The following is a 21,762-nucleotide window of genomic DNA, read 5'->3' on the forward strand; positions in this document are numbered from 1 at the left end:
AGAACAAGACGGTCGGCTTCAAATCATGGAATGGCCAGCACAGTCTCCAGACTTAAACCCCATCGAGCTGGTTTGGGATGAACTGGACAGAAGGGTGAAAGCAAAGCAACCTACAAGTGCAACACATTTGTGGGAACTTTTGCAACAGTGTTGGGAAGAACTTCCCGAACAATATTTGATTTCCATTGTAGAAAGAATGCCACAAGTGTGTTCGGCGGTTGTATCTGCAAAAGGTGGCTACTTTGCTGAGTCAAAAATTTAAATTAAATTTTGTTAAACAAAATAATTATATGATTTCTTTTTTATCTCCAATCGTTTATTTGTTATATGCTTAATTTCAGAGTACATTGAGACATTAAACTGCGTAAATTTCAATAAAAACTGGAAAAATTGAGGTGTTCCAAAACTTTTGACCGGTCGTGTAAGTGAAGTCTCTGAATTATAAAAACGTGTTTTAATCGAATATAAAATTTTAATTCAGTGCCTTTTGTGAAAGAAATCACTGAGACTAAAAAAGAATTGCGAACCACTGTCCTAAGGGATTTTTAAAAAATGTACATTGAGCCTCGCCCTGAAGCATTCCTTATCCTTCGGTTTCAGTATGATGATCTTCTTCGATCTTCCCCATATGCAGCGCTTGGCTATGAGTAGCAGCAATGGATGTTGGCACGGCTTTGTTACTGATGCAATACCCTCTTGTAGGTTAGGACAGGGATTTGGAATTTGTTCTTGGTGGCAGTGCTAGCTTAATTACTCTTCAGGGTTCTTCGCAAAGGACATCGATGGATCTTTAATGTCCACCAACTAATGCTGGCAGATGGGATGCCTGATTTAACATCCACCAAAGGAACGGCACATGCATTGATGCCTCGCCCTGCCTGCAAGACATCAGGATGACAGATTGTAGACTCCAGGATGTTCTCTGATTTACTCTTCTCTCTACGTTCTCTCTATTCTAGGCTCTGCATTGTTAAATGCCGTCTTGTTTATAGACTCCGTCTTTACGAAAATGCACAAAACAATCAAGTTCCTCCCAACCCCATTAAAACCCCTACAGGAGGAAAAAAAGAACTTACCATAGAGGGCATTTAGGTGACTGACTTTGGATTCTCCCCCAATGTATAAAAATACAGGTCCACATCGTTGATTCCAGAAGTTAGTGTTCACCCAAAATCTCTGCAAATGCACAGTGAAAAAGATACTGACAACTCACAAAATTGGTATGCAATATAAAATGTCAACGCAATACCGTGATAGTGATAGAGACAGAGACGGAGACGGAGACGGAGATGGAGACAGAGACGGAGACAAAGAAAATAAAACACTAAACAAGATTGTATTTCACTTTATCATTGTTGTATATATTGATATGGTAGCAGGTTAGCTGTTTTTCAGCTACCTAAGGGAGTGATGCACATGCCTGGACCATCATTCCATGGGTGCAATTTTTAAAAATATCATGAAGCATAGAGGAAATCACAATGCTAAATGGTAGTGGAGCTAGGACACAGCCTTGCTTTGTGCCATTGGTAAAAGGAAATGACTCAGAAGTGCATCCACTGTCCCTCACACGAGCAACCACACCATCGTGGAAGGATTTGATGAAGTTGATCAACTTAATGGGACAGCCAACCTTGTACAGTAGCTTCCACAGGCCTTCTCTACTGACCAGATCAAACACTTTCGTAAGGTCACCGAAGACCCTGTATAGATTGTAATGTTTCCTGAAGTTGACGAATGGGGAACATTATATCGGTCATGCCACGTCCAGCAAGGAAGCCGCATTGCCTTCCTGGGGTGATGCTGTTGACAATTGTTGGTGACATGCGATTAAGAATGATGCAGGCAAGTATTTTCCCGGCAATAGATAGTAGGGTCACGCCACGGTAGTTGATGACACACGACCTATCACCTTTGCATTTGTACAGGGGAAGAATCGTGGCATCTTTGAAGACCTGGGGTACTGACTTCTCAATTCAGATGACATTGTAGAGTTGGGTCATTTGGGTGAGGAGGTTGGTACCACCAAACCTAAAAGCCTCGGAGGGGATACCATCATCACCAGGGGCCTTTCCAGAAAGACATCTCCTTGATAGCTCTGGTGGTCTCTATTTTAGTTGGAAAGTGGGAGGGATCTTCTACTATAAGCCGTTGGGGAAGAGAGTCAATGGCCGCATCCGAGATGAAGGAGCGGCAATTGAGGACACCATTAAAGTGTTCAGCATAGCACTCCAGGTTCTTGTTTGGATTTGTGATGAGGTACTGGCCATCTGAGGTACGGAGTGAGGTTATAACCGCAAGAGGACGGTCCATAGACTGCCTCTAAACCAGCATAGAAGTGCTTGAAATTCTTTGTGTCGGCTGCCTCATTAATTTATTCCACTCTTGCTGCCCACCAGCTGTCTTTTATGGAATGTAGTCTTGACTGAGCGAGTCTCCTAAGGTGCAGGTGAGAAGAGCGTTTGCTCACTAAGCCTCTGTTGTCAATCCAGCAAAGAGCCGCATACATGGAGTTAAGTAAGCTGTTGATCTGGGGGGAGGGGATGTCGGCGTCAAACTAGTCTAGTCTTAATATGTCTCATCAAACTAGTCTTTGTAAATATGTTTAACGAAACGGAGAATGTCAGAAGCTGCCCTGAAGGTGATGTCTTTTAAAATAGCCGATCCCACTCCAGCATTGGTAGTAGGTAGATCCAATTGTTCTCCAGTGGCATTGCGATGATGCTGAAGCTATGATTGCACATTGCTGCATTTAAGCTGTTGAGTGTTGAGCTTTGTAGCAGGCTTGAGACGTTGCCTTCTATCTCCTCCATGTGGAGAGAACAGTGCTACCCCTGGAGAGGGCTGCTCTGACGCTCAAGCAGGATACGAATGTCACTGTTGCTCCTGGTCAATGACAAAACGACCATCACACTTGGACCGCCATCTGTGTGGACTCGTGACTAGGGACACCCAGCAGCATCCTCTGCCTATCCTCCACATCACTCCTCCCTCGCAGCAGGACTTCGGTAAAGATGGGTGTTGAGCAGGTGAGCAGGAACCAATGAAGGGGAAAACCTGCACAGAGAAGCGATTAAAGTGATGGAGGTGTGTGCTATCCCTCTCCCACTCTCTATTCCTTTGAGCATCGTTGGCTGCAGGTGCAGTAAATGCAATGTGAAGTCTGATGCACATAGGCACAGCAGACTGGCCAATTCGTCGGTATGATGACGGCTTTCGTGATGTCCAAAGTGGACACAGCTGCCTGCAGATGCTGTGCAGTGATGCCTAAATCGGTGCCACCACTGATTTTCATGGGCACATTTATCCACGATGTAGCGCTGCCCAGGCTGACCTGCAGGTGTGGTTTGATATCTGAGTGTCCTTCTCATAGCCTTAGCCTGAAGAGGCTTCCCCCACAAGGCACTCGGGATCCGTTACCCTGGACAAGTTTAATACCATGTACTATCAGCCAGAGCCAGATATGACCGGGACTCACATAGGGCAGGGGTGTCACTCCCAGAGGTATCTGAAAAGCAGTTACCCTGCTACCTTATCAATATGCTACCATATGCATTGGATGAAATTCGTGCAAGTTTTGTTGGTCTGCTATCAATTTGACCTGTTGCAACATGTACTCATTTATGTATATCTACAAAGTTGATTTCAGAATTTTCTACCTCTTCCAAACAACAATAATGCTGAAACACTGTTTCATTCTTATAATTGAGGAATGAAGCACAGTGCTTGACAAACCCTCAAACAACATTACGAGGAAGGAAGATGAATCAGAGATGAAAATGTTGGAAGGGGTTAGAGAAAAGCAGGTTTGAGATTCAAAAGAGAGAAAGTGTGAGGAAGGAGAGCTCACAGGAGATTGTTATTGAATGTGGGATAAAAACAAGCTTGATTGGACACCACACCTGTGGAATTGTCTTGTCACAGTTGAAGTCAAAGTGATCCAGTGGTTGTTGTATAGCTTGTGGTTGTATATCACGATAAGAATTACCTCTTATCAGCAGTTCTAAAAGAAATGGGAAGACATATAAAATTTAGAATTACTATTAAAAAAAGGAAAATGTCAAAAATGAAAAAGGTATTGATATGGAAATGGCTTCTCGGGGTTAAGATTGTATAACTTAGAAATAGTTATTCCCTTAGTAAATTTATTAGCACAATAGTGAGGAAATGTAGTTGTGATAAAGGATTATACATCAATATTTGTATAACAAGTTGTCGTCTTCACTTCCTAATATTTGGGTCAAAAACCGCTTCTCCCTTGAAACCCTCTATCCTTTGTAATCAGTCCTAGATGTGCTTTATGGAGGAATCGGTCCTTGCAATGCCAAAGAGGCATTCGTTTTGGCGCCAAGGCCTGAGCCTCGAACATTCAGAAAGTCGTGATGCTCAAGGGAGGAATTTGCCAATGACTTTAGGCCAAACCACCAATTGGTGCAGGACAGACAGGGTTGGGTGACGTCACAAGGTGGGACATCTTGGGTGCCCATATAAGGGCTGCATTTCCACGGTGGAGGCACCAGTCCGGTTGTCCAAAGGTCACGTTAGAGCGTAGTGTGAATCAAATCCAGTATGTGCGGCACGTTGAGCCAAGCTGCAGGACCTGCTTAAATCGCTTCTTCCACCTCTCTCCTGTTCAAGAACAGGGCAACCCATTGGTGTGGCGTGCTCTCGCACTCCTCCTCTCCACCCATCCCCCCTCACCAACCCTCTACCCTCACCCCATCCACCCCAGCCGGGTTGCAGAGCCGTTTACTCTATAAAGAGCATCACAGTGCCTGCATGGGCCTGCGCAAATACCAGCCGTAGCTGGTATTTCTGGCCTGTGCTTCTCCTAGTCCATCTACTGTGGTGTTCTTAGCAGCCTGTTAAGGAATACAAGCAGTCCCCCGGTTTCCAAGCACAATGTGTTCTTGAAAATTTGTTCGTATGCCTGACGTTCGTAAACAGGAACAATACATCCCCTTTAAATACACGTAATAAGTGATTAATTGGCTCCCAAACGCAAATGAAACCCTATTTATAACATAAACACGTTATTACATGCACCTAAAAAAAAATGAATAAAGTGATGCAATAAATACATACTGTAATATAGTAATAATAATAACTACAACTGCAAGCAGTGATGATAGGCTACGAGGCAAAATGGCCGCCATACCATGTCACTGATGACATCATCATTTTCAACAAATTTTCCTCATGGGTAGTCGATCATATCTGTAAATTTTGGTTTGGATCGGTTAAGTGGTTATGGAGATATAGATTTTCAATTTTTTCCCCTTAAATCCAAGACAACCTCATACCATGTGACTGATGATGCCATCGTTTGCAAAAAAAAAAATCCTCATGTTTAGTCAATCATACGTATGAAGTTTCGGATTGATCCATTCAGTGGTTCTGGAGATATGGATTTTCAATCTATTTTCCCTTAAATCCAAGATGGCCGCCATACTACGTGACTGATTATGCCACAGTTCAGAAACGTTGTTCCTAATAGGGAGTTAATCATCCATACAAAATTTCACATTGATCCATTCAGCAGTTCTGGAAAAAAAAGATGTTTAATGGTTTCCCTTAAATCCAAGATGGCCGCCATAGCACGCGACTGATGACGTCATAGTTTACAAATATTTTTCCTACATCAGTAGTTGATTATATGTATGACATTTTACATTAATCCATTAAGAGGTACTCTGGGGGATTTTTTTTTTTTTTTTGCTTAAATTCAAGATGAAGGTCAAACCACATGACTGATGATGTCATAGTTTGCAAATATTTTCCCCCATCGCAATGTAAACATGTGTTTAAAATTTTGTATAGATCAGATAAGCGGTTTCGGGGAAGTAGATGTTTAAAGTTTTTTTTAAATCCAATATGGCTGCCAAACCACATGACTGATGACTACTTCTTTCGCTAAATTTTATCCCCATGGCGAGGTGATCATATTTGTAAAATTTTACATTGATCCGTTCAGCGGTTCTGCAAAAGAAGATGTTTAAAGTTTATATCATAGGCAATGGCAGCCAATATAGGTCAAAACTGCAAAAACAAAATTCATGATGCACTAAGTTACATTGGTATCTCTAACGAGCCATCTATAACGAGCTAAAGTTTCATTGAGCAAGCTATAACGGTTTTCTCAGAATCGTCTCCACAAAATGTATGAGAATAATAATAATCCTTACAAGAACAATAGGCTTCCAGTGGGATCCTCACTGGAAGCCTAATAATAATAAAGCCTAAAAACATGTACATGCAAATCTGTTTTGGGCAATCAATCGACACCAGCAAAACAGCTGGGGGATGTCAACGTGTACAAATACTGTACAGTACAGTATGATGCAGCCAAAAACGCCAGATGCATCATGGGACATCAATGAATCCCTGCATTCCGCTGTTCAGCGTGCTGCCCATGCATTGTTTGTTTTCTCACATTTGAGCTTCCGATTTCCTATATGTTCAAAAAACCCTATTTTATTTACATTAAAATGTTATTAAATGTACTTTTAAAATAAAAAATGAATACATTTGGGTACATTGAATGTGTGTAGTATAAGGGATGATGAGGGATAACAAGCTGGAGTGGTTTATGGTGAAGCAGAGTGAGCATCGGTGTCTCTTGTGCAGGTAAAGAACCCCGTGGGGAGAATGCTTTATGTTGTGTGGCAAGGAAACCCGTGGAGAGGATGACGTGTGAAATGGCAGAAGAGTGTTAGCCCATGTGAATGAGGTATAATTATGGTGTGACTGGATAATTAACACTCTAGGTTCGATTTCCTGCATTTAGCACTGAGCTCATGGGTATGTTCAAAAAGCCATTCGTATGAATGGATCGAACGTTCGAAAGACGGAAACATGATTATAAAGTATCATGTTCGTAAGAACGGATGGTCGCAAACCGGTTGTTGGTAAACCAGGAACTGCCTGTAGTTTTCCGTACATACGAAACACGAGACGCATATTTCGGCATCAGTGAACAAGTTTGTATATAAAATGTTTGCATGCTCACAGTACACCCTCGACTCTTCCTTGAATACACAAATGAACTGGGTCTCTTTTGAATTTTTCGAGTTGCTCACCACAATCAATAAGCCGTATGGGCTCATGAGCCCTACAAAGGATAGACATGGCGAGACATTAGCGTTCATGGACAAACCCCACCCCCATTGAGCACAATCAACTGCTCTAAGTCACCATTGAGTGGCTCAGTGGGTGGAGGAATCTGGAGTGCTCGTTCGACCTCGGACGAAGAAAATCAAGCTAGGTAAAGGTGCAAATAGGCCCTCAATCCAGCTTGGTGCATCTGGGCCGATTGGCTGATATGACCGAAGTAATAGAAAAGCATGTGGATAAAGTGTTCAGGCCTTGATGAGATGTGCAGTCCTCATACATTGTAAGCCAGTTTGCAATTTAAACAAAATTCACACATCAACAACAGTATTTACTCACCATGTACTTATTTAGGTTCAAAATCACACACAGAAAACCAAACAATTTCTTCATTTGTACGAGTAAAATTCATTTTCCCACAAGCACATGCCCTAGTGATTCAACAGTTTTCCAAGGGCAGCCATCCTAATACCATACCAAGAGTTCCTCGCTTGTAATATGCACATTTAGTTTGTGTACAGTGCATGGAACATTGCTGACATCCACATACTGGAGGAATTAGAATCCCATCAGGACATAACAGCAAAAAAAATTATTCACTTTGACAATATATTACAAGCAACATGACTGTTAATAAATAAATAAAATTACAAACTATCATCATGGACTGCAAAACTAGCCCCAGAGGCAGTTTTCTTATTTTGAGTCCATGCTGTCCGTGTCATCATCATGACAAGCATGTGCTCTATCATAAAGTACGACCCATGTTCCCCAGCAGAGAGAGGAGATGCAATACATGTATGTCCAGTTGACAAGAAGACAAAAATTAAAAACATATTTAAAAAAACGAAAACCCAGAAAAAAACATGGAAATGTACAAAAGCTGTACAAAACAAAGAACTAAACAAACCATCCAGACCCATACAAAAGAAAGCTTAATAAGAAACAGACCGAAAATAAAGGTCCATTCACAATAAAGAGCCTTATTAGAGCACGCGCGCACACACACACACACACACACACACACACACACACACACACACACACACACACACACATACACACACATACACACACGCACCCACACAAACACACTCACACACACACACACACACACCCAAAAACATCGTCAACAGTAACTAGCTGTTATCGAAAATACTTAACCAGTTGGACAGAGCTAGACATTCCTCGTAAAGGTAAATATTGACAACACATGGCTATAATAATCAACAGATCAGTGAGTAAATTATTTATGTCGAACTTTGAGGGAAAAATGTACAAGAGGGATTGTAATCGTTTTTCATTTTTCAAAAAATTTAGAGTGGAAAATATAATTTCTCTTCCAAAGGCATCAGAAAAGTCAACCCACCTATGCCTGGTTAGGAATGTGTCACACCGGCCGAAAGAAAAATACAAAAGGACGAATATGTGATGGGTTTCACTAATGCAGGACCACTCATTCCATGAATTTAGGAAAACTTTATTTATCCCCAATGTAACGTCCACAACGTCGCACGAGAGGGTATAAGGAAATGAAGTTTAAAATTCTTTCTTTTAAACCCCCCACACACATCTTATCTTCTCTCAAATGTATTCAACTTTCATTTATTCTGTTAAGACCAATTGTCAGTCAATATTGTTATGAATTTTGGGGTGGAGTGGTATATATATCAGGTAGATCTGTGCAGTTATCATGTTCCGATTGTCGTGATAAGGAACCCCACATGTAATAAGTTTGTTTAGGCGGTTTGTTCGCGGAAGTGTATCCTACGAGGATGGCCTTGTGTTAAATAGAGTAGGGATTATGCTAATTCCCCTGTGTGTGAGACCTGGTGATCTATCCTTTGTCCCGTATGGCAATGCACTAGATATGTAGAGCAGGAAAGGCCCAATAGCTACATACACACATACTAATTAAATTCCGCACCCATGCATTGCGCCGGCATGGTGATGGAACATCGAGCAGACAGGCAATGGACACACCCAGAGGGGCAGCGATTGGACAAGACACCACCAATAGGAAGACACGAGGTAGGACGAAGGCCGCCGATTAGCAGAGTAGGGAAGGACTCGTGATTGGTCAAGCCAGGGGCAAGAAGCTGGCCGCTGATTGGTGGAAGGAAGGCCGAGGGGGAAGCAGAGTGCCGAGAACGCGAAGAAGGAGAACGCAAAGCGCTTGGCCAATGGTGAGGGACTGACGCCAGAAGAACATTCTAGAGGTCGAGAGGCGCCAGACTGATTGGAAGGGAGGATCGATGACGTCGGACGACGGGCGGTAAAAGGCCGACAGGCGGCCCACATTTCGGACCTCGCAAGAAAACGATACCAGGACAGCGGGCCCCAGGCAGCGATCGGAGACGCCACCGGGAGACGTTCTAAGTTTTATAGACGGAGAGCGGCAGTTTTTCCAGTCAGAAACGACGGGTGGATGAGCGCTGCTTGTCCCTGGAGCGTGACGAGGCCGGGTTGGGCGAGACACCGGTGAGGCCTAGCGGCGCATGGAACCGAGTAGACTGCGGCCTTCTCCCCGCGTGGGGACGGGGGGCCTGGACGATTTTGGACAAGGTTCAAGTCGCTTGCAGCTAAGTGCACGATAATCCCACACCATTATTTTTCCAGTTTATTCCTTCCTGTGTCTGTGTGCAAGTCTGGTGTAGGAGCGCTCCATTTTAGGAACATTATTTAGTAACTGGCGCATTTCCTTGTTATCGGGTTCCGTTAAATAAACCAGTTATTTTATTTTTACATTTTAAACCCATTCCCGCTTGAGTTAATTTCCACAGGATTGAAGGCTGCCGTCGGGATCCATGAGGTAAGTGAGTTTCAGCATCCTCACCCTCCTCATCCTCACCCTCCTCCTCCTTACCCTCCTCCCTCCAGGCATGTATGAACACTGCCATATTTGAACTAAACACCTTCGGAGTTAAAGCTTGCTCGGCTAATCTTTTTCCTGGTAAAGATTTTAATCGCCAGGAACACGACAATATTAACTATAATAACGAAGGATCTGATATAGGATATCCCCTGCCTTTTGGCTGGTTGACACACACACACTCTCTCTCTCTCTTTCTATCTCTCTTTCTTACACACACACACACACTTACTCTTACTCTTTCTCTTTCTCTTTCTCTTTCTCTCTCTCTCTCTCTCTCTCTCTCTCTCTCTCTCTCTCTCTCTTCTCTTTCTTTAAAAAAAAACACACACACACATTCTCTCTCTCTCAAACACACACACACACACACACACACAAACAGACACACACACACACTATCTCTCTCTCTCTCACACACACACACACACACACACACACACACATTCTCTCTCTCTCTCTCTCTCTCTCTCTCTCTCTCGCCCCCTGCAGGCCGTTTTGTGTTGAGCGTGGCGTCAAGGCGGCTGTGAGCAACTGCTCTGTGTTGTGGTGAGTCCGTTGTGAGATTTCCTCCTCTCCTGCCCTCCCCTGCCCCCCCCCCCCTCCCTCTGCTTTTCCATCCTGTGTGCTTTGGCATTTTGTTTTCATCCGTTCCACACCTTTGTCTTCGAGAGAGAGAGGATTGAGAGCGGGCCCATTTTGGGGTGCGGCCTACTGGCTTTGACGGTACTTTGTAAGCCATTTTTGTGCTTATAATGTGCGTTTATTATTTACTTTAGTTCGATTATTTAGGTTTGATACCTTCTTGTCCGGTTCGGACAAGTGGGGGGAGGGGGGGGGGGGGGGAAATTCGCTGGTATGGCGAATACACGCTCTCGTTACGAGGCGTTCGAAAATTTAACACGTAAGCATGCATTCCCATGTGTTCCGCCTGAAGGAGCTCCTATTGAGGACATTATCCTTGCCGTGGGATCCATCATAGGAGACGGTAATGTTTGAGCGGAATCACGAATGAACCAGAAATTTGTCGTCTTCGTGTCAGAAGAAAAGTTCGTTCATGACGTCGTTCGTACCGGTCTAACCATAAAAGGGGGTCATTATATTACGGTATCCCCTATGGATACGCCGGCGACCAAGATAACAATATCCAACGTTCCACCGTTCATGCCAGGCGAGAAAGTCCTATTCGTTCTGTCTCGTTGTGGCAAAATTGTTTCACGAATCTCAATGATTCCACTCGGGTGTTGCAGCGATCGTGTCAAACACGTAATGAGCTTTAGGAGGCAAGTGTACATGATTCTACCGGATCGCGGAGCCAATACGGGTTTAAATATATCCTTCAAAGTATCATTGGACGATCGGGAATACCACATGTATGCTTCCTCAGCCTCCTTAACATGCTTTAATTGTGGAGAATTCGGACACGTTAAAAGGTTTTGTCCTAAGACCTCTTGTCCAAAGTGTGGTGAATCGGGACATAACGAAAGAGATTGTAAAAATGCCAATCCTTCCACCGCGCCTTCTGACACCCAGACCGTGCTCTCTGACACCCGGACCGTATCTCCCGTCACCCCTACCGTACCTTCTGTCACCCGGACCGTACGCTCTGACACCCCGACCGCACCTTCGGACACCCCGACCATACCTTCTGATACCCCGACCGTACCTTCTGACACCCCGACCGTACCTTCTGACATCCCGACCGTACCTTCTGACCCCCCGACCGTACCTTCTGACACCCGGACCGTACCTTCTGACATCCCGACCGTACCTTTTGACACCCCGACTGAGTTGTCTGACACACCGGTGCTCTCCGATTCCAATGTGATGACACCCACCGATGTGACTGACACAACTAGCATTGCCCCCTTTCCCGAACCCATGAATGAAGAATCCATAGTGTATTCTAAAAAGCGAAGAGCACCAGTGCTAAGCAATTTCGCTGGTGCTGCAAAGAAGGCAGTCATGGGCGGCACCATTCCCGGTGCACAAGTGTTCGAGTGTCCCTCCGACATTCCCTCACTAACTGAGTATATGAATACCGTTGCCAACGATACTAACGAGTCTCATTATGTAAATGAGCCTAAAAATATAATTTGTACCTCTCACCTGGAAGTTTCCGAGTGCGAAACCTCCAGTAAAATTACTACCAGTTCCGAGCTGGGGAATGGTTTTCCGCTTGTTCCCCTTTAAATACCGAGCAGACTAAGGATTCAATAAACGTTCCCACTTTACAAACGGGGCCAGTAAATCTAAGTTTGCTGGGATCTCAAACCGAAGCTCCAATCCCAGATACAAAAAATATCCACCAGTGTTAACGAGTGCTCACGGGAACACCTTGGGAAACTTGTGAAGGTGCCACCGGATAGGATCGCGGGACAGCAGGTAATACCCCCAGAACCTGACGACATGTTATCTGATGTGTCTGAGTCTGAGGATGACATTGAGGCAACCGAGCTGTCACAATCGGTGACAGGTCACTCACAGGTATCCCCTCAACTCGGGCTGTCACACCTTGACGTTTTAGCCAGCGTATGCCGACATATGAAAAATTTGGCGAATACGCTGGCACACGTCGAATACGTTATGGGTAAGTTTTGTATACGTTAAGAGCACGCTGAAGCACGCTGGCATACGTCGTAGTTGCACAAAATTTCTCGACGTATGCCAGCGTATGTCTCACACGTTCCGCATATGCTGGCCATACGTTGTAGGCACGTTAGGCGATCGTTGACACATGTCAACACACGTTACTTGTAAGTCGAAATACGTCGAGATAATATCTAGCGTACCCAAAACTTATTTCTAACCTATGGGTAACGTGCTTTGAACCTATGTGTAACGTATCTCCAACGCATATTGACGTATGTAGACGTATTTGACGTCTTCCGGACAACCACAGAACTTACTGAACGTGTTTCTAACTTACAGCTACCATATAATGGCGTATTGGCAGCGTTTAGGGGAATTGGTATAAATGGGGTTCACAGGAGGAACCCGTCAGTGATCCAGACTCCATGGTGCGCAGATGTCCATGTCATCCGAGAGATGGAGGATCCGGCAAGGCTGAGACGAGAATACCTACTAGCTGTCCTCCAACATCAACATGACCTCATCGATTTGACACTGTACCAGTTGCGTGCCAATAGAGCCAGGAGAAGAAGAGGTGAACGGAGAAGGAACTGGGTGAGACCATGGATCGGGAGGCGACGGCAGTTTGGCATGTATGACCAGCTCATGGTGGAACTCCGTAATGAGGACGAGCAGCATCCATGCAGCATGCAGCATCACCCCTCCACTGTCAAGCTCATTGTCAAAGCATGCTTGATCCTGCACAACCTCATGAGGACCAGGTAATTCATGTTTACATAGCATATATTATACAGTATACAATGCAATTTAACTTTTAGCCTATGCTTACAAACATTATATGATTTACCTTAAATGTTATATGTATCATTATATTACTTTTTATTGTACAGCGCATTAGAATATATGTTTTTATTATAGGTGCGCTTTATAAGTAAATAAAATCAAATTCAAATTCCAGGTACCCAGGACTACAGAACCAGCAGCTTGACCGGGCGGAGAATGAGAACCGCGACCTTGTTCCAGGAGCATGGCGAGAGGGACAACACTTGGAGGATACACAGACAGCAACTGGCCCCAACACTGCCTCCAAGGACGGAAAGAAACAGAGGAATCTCCTCAAGCACTGGGTTAACTCCCCAGCTGGCGCAGTTCCGTGGCAAGATAGGATGATTTAGATATTTGTATTACTGCATTGTTCAGGCAATAAAGGACCTCAGAGACAGTAAGAATCCTCTTTAAATGAACATCGTATAAAAAGCTTTTTTTTCAATTATGCACTTTGCAATATACATGTACAATTCAACAAATAAAAAATGTTCTTTTTTGTTGACACTTCGATGTCTAGTGCGGTTATGATTTGAATCGTCGAGCGCCAGCCTTTTAATAGGCTACGCCACGTGATCGTCGGCGATATGCTGCCGCGCGCTATGCATAAGTTAGACTATCGTTGGGCAAAAGTTGTGAACGCCGACAACACGCTAAGCATTCGTTGGTATAAGTTATCTATAAGTTATCGAAACGTTCTGTGTACGTTACTAATACGTTATGCATACGTCCAACTCGTTATGAATACGCTATTATATGCCCAAAACTGGAAAAAAACATCGATAGTTCAGCGAACGCCAGCGTTTTAGATAAATTTTGATACGTCGGCATACGCTGGCTAAATCGTCAAGGTGTGACAGCCCCTTTAACGAAACGTATCGTCACCGTGACATCGTAATTAAAGACTATTTCCCTGACTTGGCAGCATTCATTTGCACCGCAAAGTCAATAATCAAAGTACATGAGGATTTTGACCTGACGATCCCAATTCCACAGATTAAGAAAGTTTGTTACTCGAGCAGGTACAGAGTGTTCCCAAGCACAGGTCAATTTCATTAACACGGAATGCAAAATATTTCCTTTGCGACCTTAAATATGAATGGTGGGGGTGCAAGTCACCTCCATCAGGCCCAAGTTAAAAACTTGTTTGATCGTAAAAAGGCAAATGTTATTTTACTGCAAGAGACCCACATCACACCTAACGTGGACCATGACTGGTGCCAAACTTTTAAAGGACAATGCTATTTTAGCAATCTGTCAGCCTCATCTGCTGGGGTTGGTTTTTTTCTAAAGCCAGGTCTAGCTTTCGAGTCTTGCTATTTTCATGAAGTCATAAAAGGCTGGCTTATTTCCCTTCAGCTTGTACATCAAAACTTCCGCTGCACCATTTTCAATGTGTACGCACCCAGTGAGAGCAGGGATCGAAAGTCTTTTTTCACCTCCATGATAAATCACCTGAAATCAGTTGATCTTGACCAATGTGTGTGCATCGGTGGTGACTTTAATTGCACCTTTGATCCTTCGAAGGACAGAAATTCTGCAGAACCTCACCCCGAGTCCCATGCGGATCTATCCCGTTTCTTTAAGACGGCCGGTCGACTTGATGTTTGGCGATTGCATCACCCCAACGTAGCCCAGTATACCTGGTGTCGATGTGCCAATGGTCGGGTGTCGTCGGCTAGACTCGACCGCTGGTACATTAATGTACCCTTTAGGAACGTCGCGATCTCTTCAGGTTGTTTTCTTTCATTGTTTTCAGACTACCATATGGCAACCTTAGATCTTTCTTTTCCTCGACCCACATGCAAAAATAGTTACTGGAAGTTTAACATTAAACTGTTAGAAGATCGTTTATTTACAGATTCCTTTCGTGATTTCTGGACTGAAATGAGCTCAAAAAAATCTTCTTTCTCCTCAATTAGTCTATGGTGGGACAACCTAAAGGCCCAGATTCGAGTATTTTACCAACAATTTAATTCACACTGTACCAATGTAAAACATATCACGATGGCTTGCTTAGAAGCAGATATCTTAAGGTTAGAGGGCAAGCTGGCCAATGAGAGCAACGCAGTGAACTATCGGTTGCTACTCGAGAAGAAGGCCCAATTAAGGGATTTGATCCATGAAAAAGCAGCGGTCACACAGGTTAGGCTAAGAATACAGAATATCAAGGTTTCAGATACCCCAACTAAGTCTTTTTTTCATCTAGAAACTGTAGAGAAACCAGCACGACTTATATCTTCGGTTTTGGACCCAGGGGGGAACATCCTCACTAATCCAAGTGATATAAGATTAAATATAATCGATTTCTTTTCTGAACTTTTCAAAGCCAAAACGGTTTCTCATGAAACGATGAATGTTTTGACCTCTCATCTTCCTCCTGTGACTGAGGCCCAACGTTTGGAACTGGATGCTCCAATTACCCTCCCAGAATTAACCGGTGCACTTGCTGAGATGGAGTCGGGAAAGGCCCCAGGCATCGATGGCCTACCCGCCGAATTTTTTTTGGCATTCTGGGACATTTTGGGCCCAGAGCTGCTCAACGTTCTGGATGCGTCTCTTTTATCCAGAGAATTACCGCTGCGTTTTAGAAGAGCAGTACTCTGCCTGCTACCCAATACTGGCGATCTCCGACACCTGTCAAACTGGCGTCCGATCTCTTTGTTGTGCACGGATTACAAACTGTTTTCCAAGGTCCTTGCGAACCGGTTGAAGACAGTTATTGGTGATCTGGTGTCACCTGATCAAAGTTGCAGCATCCATGGCAGATCCATCTACGACAACATATTCCTAATCAGAGATTTGTTAACCGGTAAATGTGTCAAAGAGGATTTTGGATTGGTGTTTCTTGACCTTGCAAAGGCCTTTGATAGCATTGATCATAAGTTTTTGTGTCATGTGTTACAAGCTTGCAGGCTCGGTGCTAATTTTAGAGCCTACATATCTTTGTTATATTCAAACATCTCCAGCTTGATCAAAGTTAACAACGAATTTTGCCCACCCATAAAGGTTCAGAGAGGGGTAAGGCAAGGTTGTCCACTTTCAGGTCTATTATTTGCCCTCGCCTTGGAACCTCTCTTAATCGCTCTCAGAAAAGATATCCCTGGACTTGTTCTTTCTCCAGGACACCCACCTTTGACCCTGTCTGCTTATGCCGACGACCTGTGTCATCATAAAAAGAAAATGTGACAGTGACGCCTTGGCAAAGTGTTTGTTGGACTTCAACCTTGCCTCATCATTAAGATGCAATTGGGGGAAAAGCAAGGCTCTATCGTTCCCTTTTCCCAACAATGACTTACCTGTGCCACCCTTATTACCACCACCCCTTCTTCCTGCAGAGCTAGTGTGGGCAAGCGATGGCATCAAGTATTTGGGCGTCTTCCTCGGTCCTCCTCAGTATGTCCAAAACAATTGGGAGAGGATCATTGACCAGATGGCTAAGCGTTTGAGCCGATGGAAAAGAGCTCTACCCCACCTTTCCTATAAAGGTCGTGTGCTGGTTGTCAACAACCTCGTCACTACCCTTTTGTGGCACCGTTTCATCTGCCTGCAACCACCAGAGGTTTTGCTTCAAGCTATTCAGAGAAAACTGGTGGATTTTTTTTGGGGAGGCTACCACTGGCTTCGACCCAGCACCATATGTTGTCCCTCGGCCGAGGGTGGTCATGGTCTTGTTGACATGAAATGCCACCTGTTGGCCTTCCGGCTCCGCTCCATCCAACACTAGCTTTATGCAGAACACTCACCAGGCAAGCCCTTGGCCTGCTCTATTCTTCAACGAGCTGGGAGGCTCGGTTACGGTCAGGAACTGTTTTTGACCAACCTACAACACGTTGATGCATCTCTGCTTCCAGTCTTTTATCAGAGCCTCTTGAATGCCTGGCAGGGCATTTCGATAAGTCGTCAAACAGACTCGTATGGCATTAACATGTTTGCGCATGAGCCTTTATTTTTCAATCCACTTTTCCCCGATATCCCGAGGAGTCGCGATTTCTGCCAACATTTTATTGTGGCCAACATTTTAAAAGTGTGTCATCTCCGGCATGACTCTGGACATGGATGGATACCTGCGAACGAGCTGGCGGACCTAACAGGTGTTCGGTCCAGGAGGTTAATCGGGAACATACTAAGCGTGGTGATCCAAAGAGGCCACCAGCTAGGCCTACATTGGACCCAGGACGCAGAGGTTGAGCCCACAGTTCCAAAATTAATTGTGTCTTTTACCCCAAATGATCTGTCCCCCATGAGTACAGGGTCATCCCCCCTTCCATGCAATGAGCAGCAAGAGCATTTATAGGCCTTGTGTGAAACTACTTCTTGGGGACCCACCTCTAGCTGGGGTTACCCGGTGGAAAGGACTCTTGCCTCCCGGTCCCCCCTCTGAGCCTTTATGGGATACAATGTATGCTGGACTTATACAGTCACGTGAAAAAGTAAGTACACCCCATGTAAAGTTTTGACTTTTTCAACATATTTCAACATACAGTTATTTGATCTTCATTTCAACAATATTGATAGACAAAGGTAATATAATATAACAAATATCATGAAACATTTACATTTTGAAGTCCATTGTATGATTTAAATAAACATAAATGCAAATTTCGCATGTGGAAAAAGTAAGTACACCCTTGGCTCTAATAGGTGATATTTCCCCCTTTGGCAGAAACAACCTCAAGTAGGTGTTTCTTATAACTGTCTACCAGTCTCTGACATCGACTGGGAGAAATTTTTGCCCACTCCTCCATGCAGAATTATTTCAGCTGTGCGATGTTTGAGGGATTTCTTGCCTGCACAGCTCGTTTCAAATCCCCCCACAACATCACGATGGGATTTAGATCCGGTCTTTGACTTGGCCATTCCAGAACCCTCCATTTCTTTCTTTTCAGGCATTCCTTGGTGGATTTACTGGTATGTTTAGGGTCATTGGCATGTTGCAAGGTCCACCTTCGGATGAGCTTCAACTTCTCCGACAAATGGCCTCACATTATCCTCAAGCACCCTCTGGTACATTGAAGAATTCATCGTGGATTCTATGATGGTGAGCTGCCCAGGCCCTGATGCAGCAAAGCTGCCCCAAACCATAATATTTCCACCACCATGCTTTAGAGTTGGTATCAGGTTCTTGTGGTCAAATGCTGTCTTTGGTTTTCGCCAAACATGTCTTCTGGTACTGTGGCCAAATAGCTCTACCTTTGACTCATCTGTCCAGAGCACATTGTTCCAGAAGTGCTGGTCTTTGCCTAGGTGTTCATTGGCAAACTTTAGGCTTGCCCTGATGTTCTTTCTGGACAGCAAAGGTTTCCTCCTGGCACAGCTCCCATGTCGATCAAATTTGTGCAGCCTCTTTCTAATGGTAGACTCATGCACTTTGACAAAAACAGTGGCAAGAGCTACCTGTAGGTGCCGTGATGACATTCTGGGGTTCTTAGAGACTTCTTTCAGCATCTTGCGGTCTGTTCTCTGGCTGAACTTGCTGGGGCGGCCTGGCCTGAACAAGTTGGCAGTTGTTTGGAATCTTCTCCACTTGTAGATGATCTTCGGGACAGTCGAATGATTGATTTCAAATTGTTTGGAGATCTTTTTAAATCCCTTCCCAGACTCGTAGGCATCTATAACCTTTTTCTGAAGTCTCAGAGAGCTCTTTTGATCTCGGCATGGTGACGCCGCACACTTCAACAACAAATAGCAAACCAAACTAAATGTCTGAGTTTAAATAAGACAGGGTCCTCCAAGATTCTCTCTAACGATGTTCTTATCATTTGCACCTGAGCTGGTGCACCTGATTCTAATTTTAGGTATTTGAAGTAGTGATAAATGTAGGGGTGTACTTACTTTTTCCACATGCGAAATTTGCATTTATGTTTATTTTAATTATACAATGGACTACAAAATGTAAATGTTTCATGATATTTGTTATATTTTAACACCTTTATCTATCAATATTGTTGAAATGAAGATCAAATAGCTGTATGTTGAAATATGTTGAAAAAGTCAAAACTTTACATGTGGTGTAAAGTCAAGTCTCTCTCTCTCTCTCTAACACACACACACACACACACACACACACACACACACACACACACACACACACACACACACACACACACACACACACTATAGTGAAGAGGGGGAGGCAGCGTGATTTCCCACCTCCCTCTCGCCTGGGACAGAGAGGCCTGAGGGACTCGTCAAAAACATCCGTTTCGAGAGCAGTGAAGACCGAGCCAATCACGTCAGCTTCGATGGGATGAGATACACACGAGGCGCACAGTATCACGCCAATCGACATGTGTTTGTAACGTGGCCTGGCCCTGCAGCTTGATGAGATTTGTTGACCCAGTGTTGCCTCTTGCAAAATCCCACCCATTGAGGACGAGAGAGACCGAGTTTATGTGGGATCAAGGACCACGCCAAGTACAACGACTTTGATGGGAGTGAGAACCGAGCCGTGCATGGCAGCTTTGGTGAGGCTTAGAACGTGCCTCCTGGAGTCGCGTTGATTGACATGCATTTGGGACCTAGCCTGGCCTTGCAGCTTGTTGGGTTTAACGTCCATGTGAGGGATGGAACACACATTGATGAATCACCATAACTGATAAACACCATGGTGACGGTTTGTAGCTGGGTCAGCATTCAACATCAGGCTAAACAGCCAAAAGACGAATATATGGACCTGTAGGCCATACTGCCAGCCCCTTGAGAAGGTATGTATGGGAAAAGTTTTTTTTGCAATCAAAGGGAACTGGAAAGAAGAGGTTTAGAAAGAACAAAGAAGGAATAAAGAGGGCTGCGTTGAAATGGAGATACGCCATAAGTGAAGATGTTATTTTTTCCAACTCTTCATTTATTTTAATACAAGTACAGTATTCTGCCACTGAAAACCTGAATGAGCACGTATAGAGTAATCCTTCATTATTTTCCATTCCCATTATATCTCTCATTTCCATGTCATGATGGGCCATGGCATGTTGTTAACCAATGTTAACTGCAACACTTACACCGATTTCGAATAAACAAGCTTATGTGCGACAGACACACAACTGATGTGTTTACTTATACGCAACTTTGCCCGGATGTTCTTGATATGTTATAAACTATATATAGATGTTTCCATTCTTATTTATGTCTGGTTATGAGTTATATCCAACTGTCAACTACAATACGAATGCAGCACTACACATAAATGTACACACATGGGACTAAACTTACCTGACACTGAAACGACCCCAAAGTCGTCGGTTCCATATCTCAGTAGACAAATTTTATTTTCTGTTGGGAATCTGTACATTTTGAAACCTTTCTCTGATCAATAGGATCATTCAATGGCCCAGCATCCTATCATTTCAAAAAGAACGATGAGATATCGACTACCGTGTGCTCATTCAATGAATGATCGATGGAAACAAAATGGCGCCCATGCTTATTCTAGCCCGTTTGTTGTACCCCTGTGGTCCGGATCTGATTTCTTACAAACAACACTGTGTACATTCGTTTTTCCTCCCAGATCAAATGACACCCATCGCCAAACAGTTCTCATGCGACGATGGATGAGACAAGTGTTAGGAAGAATTAAAACAATATATTTTTGGATTTTCCATGCATTTTACGCCTTCATCACCGTGAATTTAACAAGAGTTTGGATGTCTTCGATATGGCCACCTCTTCAGTGCCGAAATGCCATTGTGTCAATTATTTAAACAAAATAGTGTGATAATGATGATAATATTAGAAGACATATCGGTAAGTAGTAAGTATTGAGTGGTGGCCTAATGAATTTCAACAGGAATGAAGGCTGTGGTCGGGATCCGTGAGGTAAGTGAGTTTCAGCATCCTCACCCTCCTCCTCCTTAACCTCCTCCCTCCCCGCGTGTATGAACTCTGCCATATTTGAACTGAACGCCTTCGGAGTTAAAGCTTGCTCAGCTAATCTGTTTCCTGTGAACTCTGCCATCCTGTGAACCCTGGTGGTGGCCTAATGGTTAGGGTGGTGGGCTCGGGACCCTAAGGTACATGGTATAGAACAAGTGGACATTACTAGGAATTTCAGGAATGAAGTTGGAGATTGAAAGAGGTGGATTTGGGGTGTATTAACGGAGGTAGAAAAGATCAAGGTTTTGGATGGGGGAATATAAGAGATGGTGGTGAGCAGCTGTTTTGAAGACCTGGAGGGAGGAGTGGGATTGAAGAGAGAGTGGGCGTTTGTTCCAGAGATGGGAAAAAAGACCAACGAAAGAATGAAGGTGAGCAGAGAGTCTTGATTTTGGCAGTTTCACCAGAAGAGGGTTTCTGGCAGATCTTGTGCATCCTGAAGGAATATTTGGGGGACAGAGCACAGACAGAGCTGGGGGAGCAAGGCCGGAGAG

At 44.1% G+C, this 21,762-nt stretch overlaps 1 protein-coding gene across 2 annotated transcripts in view; it reads right to left on the reverse strand.

Annotated features, from left to right (window-relative positions):
- The window catches only part of LOC137424230 (thymus-specific serine protease-like), a 134,157-nt gene that overhangs the window by 102,927 nt on the left and 9,468 nt on the right, over positions 1-21,762 (reverse strand). The window contains exons 1-3 of one of the 2 annotated variants that reach the window (XM_078774150.1): positions 13,112-13,318; positions 3,903-4,003; positions 1,077-1,176 (exon numbers count right to left, since the gene is read on the reverse strand). In XM_078774150.1, the coding sequence (XP_078630276.1) occupies positions 1,077-1,176; positions 3,903-4,003; positions 13,112-13,175 (265 nt within the window). In that variant the 5' untranslated portion in view covers positions 13,176-13,318. Of the gene's footprint in view, positions 1-1,076; positions 1,177-3,902; positions 4,004-13,111; positions 13,319-21,762 lie in introns of those variants that run through there. The other variant, XM_078774149.1, reaches the window with a different exon arrangement.

The sequence above is a fragment of the Myxine glutinosa genome, chromosome 3 (assembly GCF_964187855.1).
Source record: "Myxine glutinosa chromosome 3, kmMyxGlut1.1, whole genome shotgun sequence".
In the NCBI taxonomy this organism is placed as follows: Eukaryota; Metazoa; Chordata; class Myxini; order Myxiniformes; family Myxinidae; genus Myxine; species Myxine glutinosa.